Source organism: Panicum hallii, chromosome 4 (assembly GCF_002211085.1).
Source record: "Panicum hallii strain FIL2 chromosome 4, PHallii_v3.1, whole genome shotgun sequence".
NCBI classification, from domain to species: domain Eukaryota; kingdom Viridiplantae; phylum Streptophyta; class Magnoliopsida; order Poales; family Poaceae; genus Panicum; species Panicum hallii.
The window spans coordinates 33,740,811-33,752,403 of NC_038045.1; the positions used below are offsets into that span (position 1 = coordinate 33,740,811).

The window sequence follows — 11,593 nt, forward strand, 5'->3', positions numbered from 1 at the left end:
CGAACGCTTAGCATGGATCTTGCTAAAAGAGGTAAAGGACGTTACAACTTCCTGAATCTCGCTGGTCTAAGGTTGCGTTTGGTTCAGCTTTTTAAACCTGCTTCTGCTTTCAGAAAGCAGAAGTTGAACCAAAAGGGTTCAGCTTTTTTGCAGTTGGTTTGAAAAAACTGCTTTTCTGTAGTACAAATTTGAAAGCAGGTTGTACCCTACTTTTGCAGCTTTTCCGAATTTGTTAAAACTACACACCTACTATTGGTCACATATATACCCTTTCAATTTTTTATATATAAAAAAATAAAGATTTTCATATATAGAAAAATAAAATAAAAAAGAATAAAAAAGTTAACTCCAAATATTTTCCTATATATATAAATAAAGATTTAAATGAAAAATAATTTGGTCATCACGATGAAATATTGTATACTATCAATTTGCATAAAGATAATATATAATTTTTTCACAGTCGACAACTCACAGTAGGTTGAACCAAACGACTTTCAGCTTTTTCATAGCAGGTATCTCACAGCAGCTTTTTCACAGCAGACATCTGACAGCAGTTTTTTTACAGCTCACAGCTGAACCAAACGCACCCCTTAAACTCCGATGTATGGCTTGGGGTGTCATAAATTCACGCTGAGCTAGTGAGCTGTGCCACATCAGAGGCAGAGTAGCTACTGGGCCGAAGCTTTACGCGACACGATTTAGCACGGTTGCTTCAGGTCAAGCTACCCCTGCTTCAATACAAGCTAGCGACTATACCTGATCATAGGTCGCCCAACACAACGAATCCGACCCGATCAATACGTGGGATGAGTTTGTGCTGAAATTTTTGACCCGCAACAAAAATTGGCTAGGCACACAGGCTGATTTTCTGACCCAAAACTGAAAAATTGAACTCCATTCAAAATTATACACAAAATTTTGAGTTTAATCCAACCCAACGCGACCATGTTCGAATCGGGCTTGGCTGAAAAATCCAGCTTGGTGGTTGGGTGGGCTGGATTCGAGCTGAAGAAAAAAAATACCGAGTTTTTCTTTGACCATCCTGACCCGACCCATGATTGGTTCTACTAGCGACTCAGTTAATCAACAATACATGCAAGTTAACATATTTTATCTTTTTATTTTAATTGTTTAAAGAGTTCCAAAATTCTCCGTCCCGTTTATGGTGATCTCCTCAATTATTTGGAGCCTTCGGCTTAGGACTACTTGTCACAGCGTTGGTCATACAGCACTAAAATTTACTCCCTTAATCCTACAAAGAATACAATTGTTTTAAGTCAAACTATTATAAGTTTGATCAAATTTATAGAGAATATAAATATTTATGATATGATATAAGTATTATTAGATTCATAATTATATATTTACTAGATGTCCTATCTCTATAAATTTAGTTAAATTTAAAAAGATTTGACTTCAAACAAAACTAGAATCGCATTATTTGCCGAGGGAGTACATCGGAGGGAGTACATCGGAAGGTAGAAGGCGCCACTAAGCATCCCTTTGGTTCCGATTCGTGTCCAAAAATCTGCGAACCTAACCAAAGGCCTCCGATGCACGAAACGATTCCGAAAAATCACCCGATTCCCGCAGGTCACTTTGGAATCGGGTGAGACACCAGATTTTCACCGATTCCCCATGGTATTTACCCGCCTGCCATCGATTACAATGTACCGCTCCGGTTTCTTTTCCCCAGCCGTCGAATAGAAGCGTCGTGCGCCTCCAGCGAAAAAGAAAGGGCTTGGGGAGGAGGTCGCCGGCGTGGAGGGGAAAAGGAGGAGCTCGCCGGCGCTCGCCCCATCTCCGGCGATTCGCTCTGCCGCGCGCCAGATCGAGAAGCTCGCCGGCCCTCCGACGGGCGCCCGCGCATGGTGGAGAAGCTCGCCGGCTGCTCGTCTCCTCGTAGGCTCCGGTCGATGCCGTTTGGGAGAGGACGGGGCCTGCCGCCGGTTGCTGGATGGGTTCACCGGATGGGCTCGTCGTCGGCCGCCGGTTGCTGGATGGGTGGGCCTCTTGCCGCGGGGCAAGGACCTCGCCGAGGAGGAGGGACGCCTTCTGGAGGAGCTTGCCCGGTCGGACGAGCGCGCGCGGGGAAGAGCTCGCCTGTGGCGCATGCGTGGGGAGAAACTTGACGCGCGCACACGGTGGAGCTTGCCGGCCCTCCACACGACGCACGTGGAGGAAGGAGAAAGGGATAAGGAACAGGAAAAGGGAGAAGATGCGGTTGTTTACATACTCACGTGGAAGGAGAAAGAATGGGAAAAAAAGAAAGAAGAAAGGAAAAATAGAAAGAAAAAAAGAGGAAAGAAATACAGAGAAAAAAATGAAAGAAAAAAAGAAATTATTCAATTATTTTTATAATATGGATATATATTTTGTATAAATTATTATATATGTCAAATATTAACAAACATGAATATTTTCTTTCCAAAATGGTCATCTACATGTCCATGCGATTAATTAGCATATAAAATCCACAGCATAATAGACATTTCTTATAGAAATCCACAGCTGACAGTTATTTTAAAATAGCTTTCAGCTTTCCCACAGCTGTCAGCTCACGGCAGCTTTCACACAGCTGATTTCAGAAATCAGATTTTCAGGAATCTGCAGCTGAACCAAACACACCCTAAGTCAGCTGAGGTAGATATATACCGCGGTTGACCGAGATCAGATTCCGGAGAATCTGGGAACTGGAAGAACGACTGTTCTGTGGTTGTTGTTGTCTCTTGATTCTGACTCCGAGGAAGTTTCTACGACGAGGTTTGCAGCGAGACATTCCTTGTATTTTGTCATAATTTATTCTGACTCCGAGGAAGTTTATCCATAACCGACTCGAGAAACCAACTGGGCCGCGGATTCGAGCCTGTTTCGCTGGCCGCCGGAGTCGGACGCCCACGCTCCACACGGATCCACTGCACGCGCCCTCGTGGACTCGACGACGCCCGCACCGCCTTTCACCGCTCTCCGTTTCTTCCATCTCCACTCCCGTTCGACACGGATACACGACGATACCACCGCGCACCCATTATCGGGAAAAAAAAACGCGCGCCCTGACCGACTTCACCCCACGGCCGCGTGCGCGGCCATGGCGGCGCCCACGGCAACGACCGGCGCCGGCTCGGTGGGGGAGGAGATGCGGCGTCTCACGCAGCTCTCCCTCGTCTCGAAGGTCTGCTCGGAGCTCGAGGCCCACCTGGGCGTCGCCGACCGCGTCCTCGCCGAGTTCGTCGTCGACCTCGGACGCGCCTCCGCCTCCGCCGCCGACTTCGCCGCCGCGCTCAGGGATCACGGCGCCGAGCTCCCGGGCTACTTCGTCCGCTCCCTCCACGCCGTCATCACCGCCATCCCCGACCACGCCCCCGCCGCCCAAAACCCCATCACCTCTCGTGTCGCCGGTACGGGGAGACGCCGGGACGACAAGGAGGCGGAGAGTGATGGGGAGCCGGAGCTGTACCAGGTGCGCCGCGGGAGGGTCACCCGCGTGGCGGACGCCGTGTGCTTCGTCCGCATCGACGGCGCTAGCGGCCGCGAGGGGCTCGTGCACGTCTCCCAGATGCCCGGCCACCGCGTATCTGCCACGCGCGGCCAGGAGGTGTTCGTCAAGGTCGTCTCGGTGGACGGCACCAAGCTTGGGCTATCGATGCGAGACGTCGATCAGGATACGGGGAGGGATCTCCTCCCGTTTCGTCTGCGTTCTTGGGAGGACGATGTGCCAAGGACCAATCCAACGGCCCATCGCGCCACAGCCGCTGGGAATAGAAAGGGGGTTTCGGGGAATTGCGTTCCTGATGAGGATGAGGTGGGCCCTGCGCCACGCCGGCCAACTAGGCGGATGAGCTCGCCAGAGAGGTGGGAGATGAAGCAGCTGATTGCGTCGGGAGTATTGGATGCCAAGGACTACCTGGGGTCTGACGAGGATGACGATAGGATGCTTTACCAGGAGGAAGCAGAGGAGCTGGAGATTGAGCTCAATGAGGATGAGCCTGCGTTCTTGCAGGGAAAGGCGCGGTCCACGGCTGACTTGTCTCCAGTGAGGATTTCCAAGAATCCTGAGGCATCTGCACTTGTTAATGAGAGGCGTGATATCCACACTCAGGAGCAAAGAGGAATGGTTGATGCAATACCCAAGGACCTTAATCGGTCGTGGGAGGACCCCATGTCAGGTGGGCGGTATCTGATGCAGGAGCTGATAGGCACTGGACTAGCAGCACAGAGTGTGCCAGAATGGAAGGTGTCATATGGGAAGGCTGGAACATATGGGCAGAGGTCGAGGCTCTCGGTTCAAGAGCAAAGAGAGAGCCTTCCGATATTCAGGCTCAAGAAGGAGCTGATTAATGCTGTTCATGACAACCAAGTTTTGGTGGTTATCGGTGAGACTGGCTCAGGGAAAACAACCCAGGTTACGCAATACCTTGCTGAGGCAGGATATACTACAATGGGTAAAATTGCATGTACTCAGCCTCGCAGGGTTGCTGCAGAGTCAATTGCAAAGCGTGTAGCAGAGGAATTTGGCTGTCGATTAGGAGAAGAAGTAGGTTATTCAATTCGCTTTGACGACCGCACTGGACCTGGAACTGTTATCAAGTATATGACAGACGGTATGCTCCTACGAGAGACTTTGGTGGATGGAGATTTGTCATCTTATTCGGTGGTTATGCTTGATGAGGCACATGAGAGAACTATCTACACAGATATTCTCTTCAGCTTGCTAAAGCAGCTAATTAAGCGGAGAAGTGATCTCAAGTTAATAGTCACTTCAGCCACTCTTGATGCTGAGAAGTTCTCTGGCTATTTTTTTGATTGCAAAATTTTCACAATTCCTGGAAGAACTTTTCCGGTTGAGATACAGCATACGAAACAGCCAGAGAGTGACTACATGGATGCTGCACTGATCACTGTATTGCAGATTCATTTGACTGAACCTGAAGGAGATATCCTCTTGTTCCTGACTGGCCAAGAAGAGATTGAACATGCTTGTGAGCGTCTCCATGAGAGGATGAAGACATTTGGTGAGGACGTACCAGCGCTGATAATTTGTCCTGTGTACAGTGCTCTTCCTACTGAAGGTCAGTCAAAGATCTTCGAGCCTGCTCCTCCTGGTAAGAGGAAGGTGGTCGTGGCCACCAACATTGCGGAAGCATCTCTTACGATAGATGGGATTTACTATGTTGTTGACCCAGGCTTTGCAAAGCTTAATGTCTATAACCCAAAACTAGGGCTGGATTCACTGGTTATCACTTCAATCTCTCAGGCGTCAGCTAAGCAAAGAGCAGGGCGTGCTGGACGTACAGGCCCGGGTAAGTGTTACCGTCTATACACTGAGAGTGCCTATCACAATGAAATGGCCCCCACAACAACTCCAGAGATCCAGAGGGCCAACTTGGGGTGGACGGTTCTTAATATGAAGGCAATGGGAATTAATGACCTGTTGACATTTGACTTCATGGACCCACCAGCATCTCAAGCACTTGTGTCAGCTATGGAAGAATTGTACAGTCTTGGTGCCTTAGACGAAGAGGGCCTTCTTACCAGGCTAGGGAGAAAGATGGCTGAATTTCCACAAGAGCCACCTCTTTCAAAGATGCTCCTTGCTAGTGTAGACCTTGGATGCAGCGATGAAATATTGACGATCATTGCAATGATACAAACTGGAAACATATTCTATCGGCCAAGAGAGAAGCAAGCTCAAGCAGATCGGAAGATATCAAACTTTTTCCAGCCAGAAGGTGATCATTTCACCCTTCTCACTGTGTACGAGGCATGGAAGGCAAAAGGATTTTCAGGACCATGGTGCTTTGAGAATTTTGTCCAGATAAACTCATTAAGGAGGGCACAGGATGTGCGGAAACAACTTCTTGAGATCATGGATAAGTATAAGCTTGATGTTGCCTCAGCTGGGAACAATCCCACCAAGATAGGGAAAGCCCTTGCCGCTGGATTCTTCTTCCATGCTGCAAGGAAGGATCCCAGTGGAGGATACCGGACCCGTGCTGATCATCAGCAGGTGTATATCCACCCAAGCAGTGCCCTCTTTCACCAGCAGCCTCAGTGGGTGATCTACCATGAAATTGTCATGACGACGAAGGAATACATGAGGGAAGTCACAGCCGTTGACCCAAGATGGCTAGTAGAGCTGGCACCAAGGTTCTACAGATCAGAGGACCCGACGAGGATCAGTAAGCGGAAGCGCCAAGAGAGGATCGAACCCCTTTATGATAGACACAGTGAACCGAACTCGTGGCGTTTAAGCAAGCGCCGTTGGTAATTTTGTTTACGTTCTTATAGCTCTGCCATGTAATGTTACTGTAACTGTAGATATTAAGCGATATTTTTTTGGGGGGGGGGGGGGGTGTAGATTAAGCTTTTCTGCTCAACCATGTGCTCAGATGATTGCAGTGCAGTGTTGCACGTATGGTTTGTGCTCCTTAAAGTTGGAAGCGCTGTTTTCTTTCAAAAAAAAAAGTTGGAAGCGCTGAGGCAAAAAAGAGCCTTACCACTATGATTTGTTGTGTTTTCCGCATTTCATAGATTGAAACCCATTGAATGTTTACACATCAAATTGGTGTTGTTGAATCTTGCAAAATCATCGTATTTTTCCTTGATAATCCTCGATCAGTCATAACATTTTGTTCTCGGAGACTACCCTTGATCAGCTGCCACCCATTTCGCCCTCGCATGGGCGGTGGGCACAGAAAACACTACATGCTGCATGGGTGTGTGTAAGGTTGGCGTCCATCCAAACAAGCACAGCAATCACAGTCAAGTACCAAAAGTTGGGACTTCTTTTGTTTTCATCCATGTCCCTAGAGGATGTAATAGCTAGATTAGCTCATCAAAATGCTGGTTCGATGTGGTGTTATGATGCTCCGGAACCTATCCGGGCCCCGGGCTATCCTCTGTAACGACTTGTTAAATTAATATATTGCTGCCACGTTTTCAAAAAGGTACCAAAAGTTGGTTGGGAGGGCATGGGCATAAAACCAAACGCTCCCTCAGCCTTCTATTTCAAGGTATATTGCTTCCTCTGCTACTGTGAGCTTCTTTCCCTAAATGTTCCTATTATGTCTCTGTTTTCGGGTTATCGATCGGCCCAGCCGAACCCGTCGGGTGGTGAGAGCATCCAGCAAGATATCTAGCGAGCACTCCACAGCCTCAGCTTGCTTTTCAAATTCATATGTGCTGAGCTCAGGCAGCAAGTTCAACTCCCAGAGGAGTCCAGCTGCAGCTGCCGCAGTGCAGGTACGGTCCCATGCTGGCTGCGGTCTGTTCATATGAAAAGGCATAACATCCTTAAATAAGCATTTGACAAGTAACTGATAAGGACAAGTAAAGCTTTTTGCTCACCGCAGTTTATGCATCACTGAGGCACTAAGCGTAGATAGTGAGATACAAGGAATATCTTCATCTCCCCATTTTGCAGTCCATCTCTCCTGTATAAAATAACAAATGTTGGTCATATAGCTAGCTGTATCTCACATGAGGGTTCCAAGTTCAAACCTTGAAACTGGACAATGGCAAGTAGCTTGCAACCCAACCCTATTCGACATCTATGCAACTGTAGTCCGCTCTCAGATTGTTGCGAATGGTCTTTGGTTGAGGATTTGGAAGCATAGATTTGTATAATATAATCAAGAAACATCTAAGAAATTACACAATCTAAAGGTAAATGGTTTTAAGTAAAACTTTAGATATGAAACCTACAAGACTACCACGACGCCCTTCAGGTATAAATCAAAGTATTTGGCATAATAGTCAAGGATCTACACGTTTCACATTGAAGTCCATGAAGCTATAGGTACCTTGGAGTCTTGGACAAATATTGAACAAAGCCTGTCTGTGTAATTGACATGTTGGAGACACCCGCCCGCAGAAAAAAAAAGTGTACTTTTGTGTTTACTGATAGTCTAGACAACCTAATAATGGAATGCATGTGTCAGATAAGAAATGCATTGAACTGTACCTTCAACCTTCTGTACAGTGCTGCAGAATTACTCCAGGTACCATCAAGCAAAACGAAGTTGAAAGGTTCATCCGATGAACTCTGCATTGCAGAAGTTAAATCATTACCATGTATCAAAATATTGAAAGTTGATGTGTACATACCATCTCATGAAGGTCAGGAGTCAAGGACCATCAAATTTGATGTCTTTGAACAAATCATGGAATGCCAGCTTAAAGAACGTAATACATACCATCTCATGAAGGTCAGAAGTCAAGGACGAACCATCAAATTTGAGGTCTTTGACTGACTTGGGAATGATACTCTTGTTTGGATATAGAAACGAGATCTTCCCCTTTCCTGGAGGAACACCACATCAGAATGGAAACTCAGATATTTGACAACAGAAAGAACGGAGAAGCACATGTCCTAGCTAAAGATAAAAATATGACTTGGTAAGTACCATATGGGCATACTAAATGCTTGATTGATGCAGTAATCTTCTGTAGATCATAAAAAAGTATATGAAGACCACTAGCATTGCATTTGTAGTGACCAGTACAGATATAGATGCATTCTGCATTTGTTCGTGCAAAATATCAACTCATATCATAGAGAATCAGTGCATCAAAGGATGCAATTTAATGTTGTTAGGTCCAGGTCAAGCACACAATGCATCAGTTGAACCATTCACGACGATCAAAATAGAAAGAACCAAATGCAAACAGAAAAGGAAACACAACTATGCACAGAATTTGAACCATTAAGTCCTGGTTGTCAGTAAACATGGATGGTTACAGGCTACATTTCTCATAAACATGTTAACACACTGCGAAAAAGAGGTTAGATGAGGAAACACGCATTTAAACTATGATTAATATAACAAATTAGCATTGCTTCCATAAAACTATGATATTACCATGTTATAGATCAACAATTGCACCTCTCTATTTATATGTGCAATATGAGTTAGGAAGAAAAGTTGCCAAGTAAATAATTGGGCTTGGAGAATACATCATCTATTGGCTTTAGTCTTTTAATGAGTACATATTGCTTGTCACTACTAATGCAACTTCCGAAAATGAAGTGAATTTAAGCAACTAAGTGCTATGTGACCAAAACAGCACAAGAGAACCTCCAAAGTCCGAAATTGTAACTTTTTTTTCCTTTTGGAAATTCAAAATCTATAACATATACATGCATCATACTAAGATGGGGCAATGGCCCATAAAAAGTCTACTCTATCAAAACCACTAAATGCAATAAAAACAAGGCTCAAGATGTATCCTAACACGGTGATTTATAGCTATTGACCTTAAACTAATACTAATTTCTGGGTTCACAATAGGGACGATGCCATCAGAATTATCAACACCAATCATCAGTTATCCTCCTCACTCCACTGGAAGCCATCTCAAAGTATGGTGTATCTGTATCCTAAGTAGAATTAAGCACATCAGTTGAGCTTAGTAGACAAAAGAATGCTTTGCAGACCTAACAAGAATTTACAACTCTCCAAAGGATCAATTGCAGCGAGTGAAAGGTAATCTAAACTACCAAACAGAAATGACTAAATCAAGGCAAGCATTTGAAACAATATTATTCAACAATTGAGAAAACATATGGATTTAAGATCACCTGAACGATGAAATGCATCCCACATTATATCTTCATGCTCCTGGATACCAAAGAGGCATAGCTGTGCAGCTTGGATGCCAAATACTTGCCAGAGTAACTTTCCGGTGTTATTTTGGCGCAAAAAGTCCTGCAAAAACCGACATGCTTATGGGCTCAAACACAATAGGAGGATACAGAAGTAAAAACTGCACAACCCTCTTTGCTCTTTGGACAAACCTTTGGGTGCATGTACAACCAGAATTTCATCCCCCTCCAAAGATTGCAGGGAACAATATTTGCGCACATACAGTCTTCAGTTGGTAACCAGCACTGCAATTTCAGAAGTAAATGGATCAGTTAGACAGACTCTTCAAAGAGAGGAATCTGGACAAGCAGAAAGATGTAAAATGTCAAAAAATTAAGGTTCAGTTCTAATGTCCTATGGGCATCAAACCCCAACAGCTGCATTGTTGTATCAGTGCTCAGGTGCTTACGTAAAAGAGATTGGACATCACGTTACCTTATGGCACAGATACCCTCTGCTCCCAAGCAAACGGCAACCAATCTGCCGCGCCGAGAAATACTGCAGCTTCTGATCGGAGTCGCCAAGCGTCTCGTAGACAGCCCTGTGCTTCTTGTCCTCCATGTCCTTGAAATCACCCTGCAAATACCAGATAAAATCAGACCGCGAAGCCAGTAGTGCTGCCAGGAGTTCCGATCCTGCATTGCTCGCACAGAAGCTTCAAGAACACCCCCTCCCGCCCCCAAAAAAAACCGCGAGGGGTTGAGTAAAACAAAAAGGGAAGACGATGGCGTCACCTTTAGCTTGGAGCCGACGCCCCCGAAGCGCATCTTCTCTCCGGCGGCGGCCTCCATCTCGAGCAGCTCGCGGACAACGGCGGCCACCGCGGCTGGAAGCGGCGAGGAGGTTCCCCAGCGCCGCCACTCCTCGTGGCTCACCTCGCTCCCGTCACCGTCACCGTCACCGGCGCCGGCGCCGGCCGCGGCGGTCGTGTGGAGGGATTCCTCCTCCGCTTCCGCCTTCTCTTCCCCCGATGCCGGCTCGGCGGAAAAGGCCATAATGGAGCGCGCGGGGGCCGCGCCGAGGCGAGGAAGAGTCCGCGGCGGGGCGAGGAGGGGGACTCGGAGGCGGCGGTGGAAGGCGAGGGCACGGATGGAAGAGGCGGGAGGAAGCAGAACCAGCATTTTTTTCTTCTGCTGTTCTTTTATTGCTCGTCAGCAGGCGGGGAAAGGCACGGCACGTTCTAGCGCGCAAATCAGTTGCATCACGGACGTGTGTATCCGGATTCACCCGTCACCGTCAGGATCCGGTCGCTTGTTCGGCTGGCAGGGGTATAATCCCCAAGGGGATCTAATCCAGACAGGGATTGGGTGGATCCCTATGGTATCACCCAATCCATATGGGGGTTTAATCCCCTTATATCCATAATCCCTTGCATTGTTCGGTTAGGCAGGAAATAGTATAGGGGATATACAAAGAACGTAGATATGCAACACCAGCAGATCAAGAGATTTTGCAGAAATGGTGTCAATTATAAAAAGCAAAGTGGTCAAACACCTTGACACAATTATGATCAGGGTTACCCATGACACTAGGCTCGGTTCTATCACAGCTACAGATCCATAACATTTAACATGAATATGACAAGGTCACCTTAGATACGAAGATAACTAGGGATTGAAAATGGAAGGAAACAGAAAAATGGATATCCGAATCCATTTCCATGCGTATCCAATCCACTTCCATCCTAGGGGATGGAAGCTGGAAGGAAATAGAAAGACGGATATCTGAGATATCCGAATCCGTTTCCATGCGTATCCGATCTGGTTCGATCCTTAAAGATAACGGACTTGTATGATAGCTCACCACACAACATTCAATTCATTTCAAAGTGGTCCTAGCGATGGATTTCACGTTCAGCTTCTTCAGGTTTGTGTAGGACTGATTGCGACCAACAAAGACGACTAGACCTCCAGATATGTACACCATGGAAAGGGCTGCTCCAACCT

General features: G+C 46.5%; 2 protein-coding genes across 3 annotated transcripts; one reads left to right on the forward strand and one right to left on the reverse strand.

The window, feature by feature from the left end:
- Positions 1 to 3,005: 3,005 nt before the first annotated feature.
- Positions 3,006 to 6,611, forward strand: LOC112888821 (probable pre-mRNA-splicing factor ATP-dependent RNA helicase DEAH5). Its single transcript, XM_025955158.1, has one exon. It carries the CDS (start codon positions 3,092 to 3,094, stop codon positions 6,269 to 6,271), a length of 3,180 nt encoding a protein of 1,059 aa, XP_025810943.1. The 5' UTR covers positions 3,006 to 3,091; the 3' UTR covers positions 6,272 to 6,611.
- Positions 6,612 to 6,857: 246 nt separating this feature from the next.
- On the reverse strand, positions 6,858 to 11,266 carry LOC112888822. Of its 2 annotated transcripts, XM_025955159.1 has the most exons (9): positions 10,382 to 11,266; positions 10,083 to 10,223; positions 9,800 to 9,892; positions 9,584 to 9,710; positions 8,409 to 8,522; positions 8,199 to 8,305; positions 7,967 to 8,047; positions 7,351 to 7,436; positions 6,858 to 7,269 (listed from the first exon to the last, which is right to left on the reverse strand). In XM_025955159.1, the coding sequence occupies exons 1-9, from the start codon at positions 10,766 to 10,768 to the stop codon at positions 7,053 to 7,055; spliced, it is 1,353 nt and encodes a 450-aa protein (XP_025810944.1). In that variant the 5' UTR covers positions 10,769 to 11,266; the 3' UTR covers positions 6,858 to 7,052. The 2 variants fall into 2 exon arrangements, with proteins under 2 accessions (XP_025810944.1, XP_025810946.1); XM_025955161.1 differs by lacking the exon at positions 8,409 to 8,522.
- Positions 11,267 to 11,593: the final 327 nt, after the last annotated feature.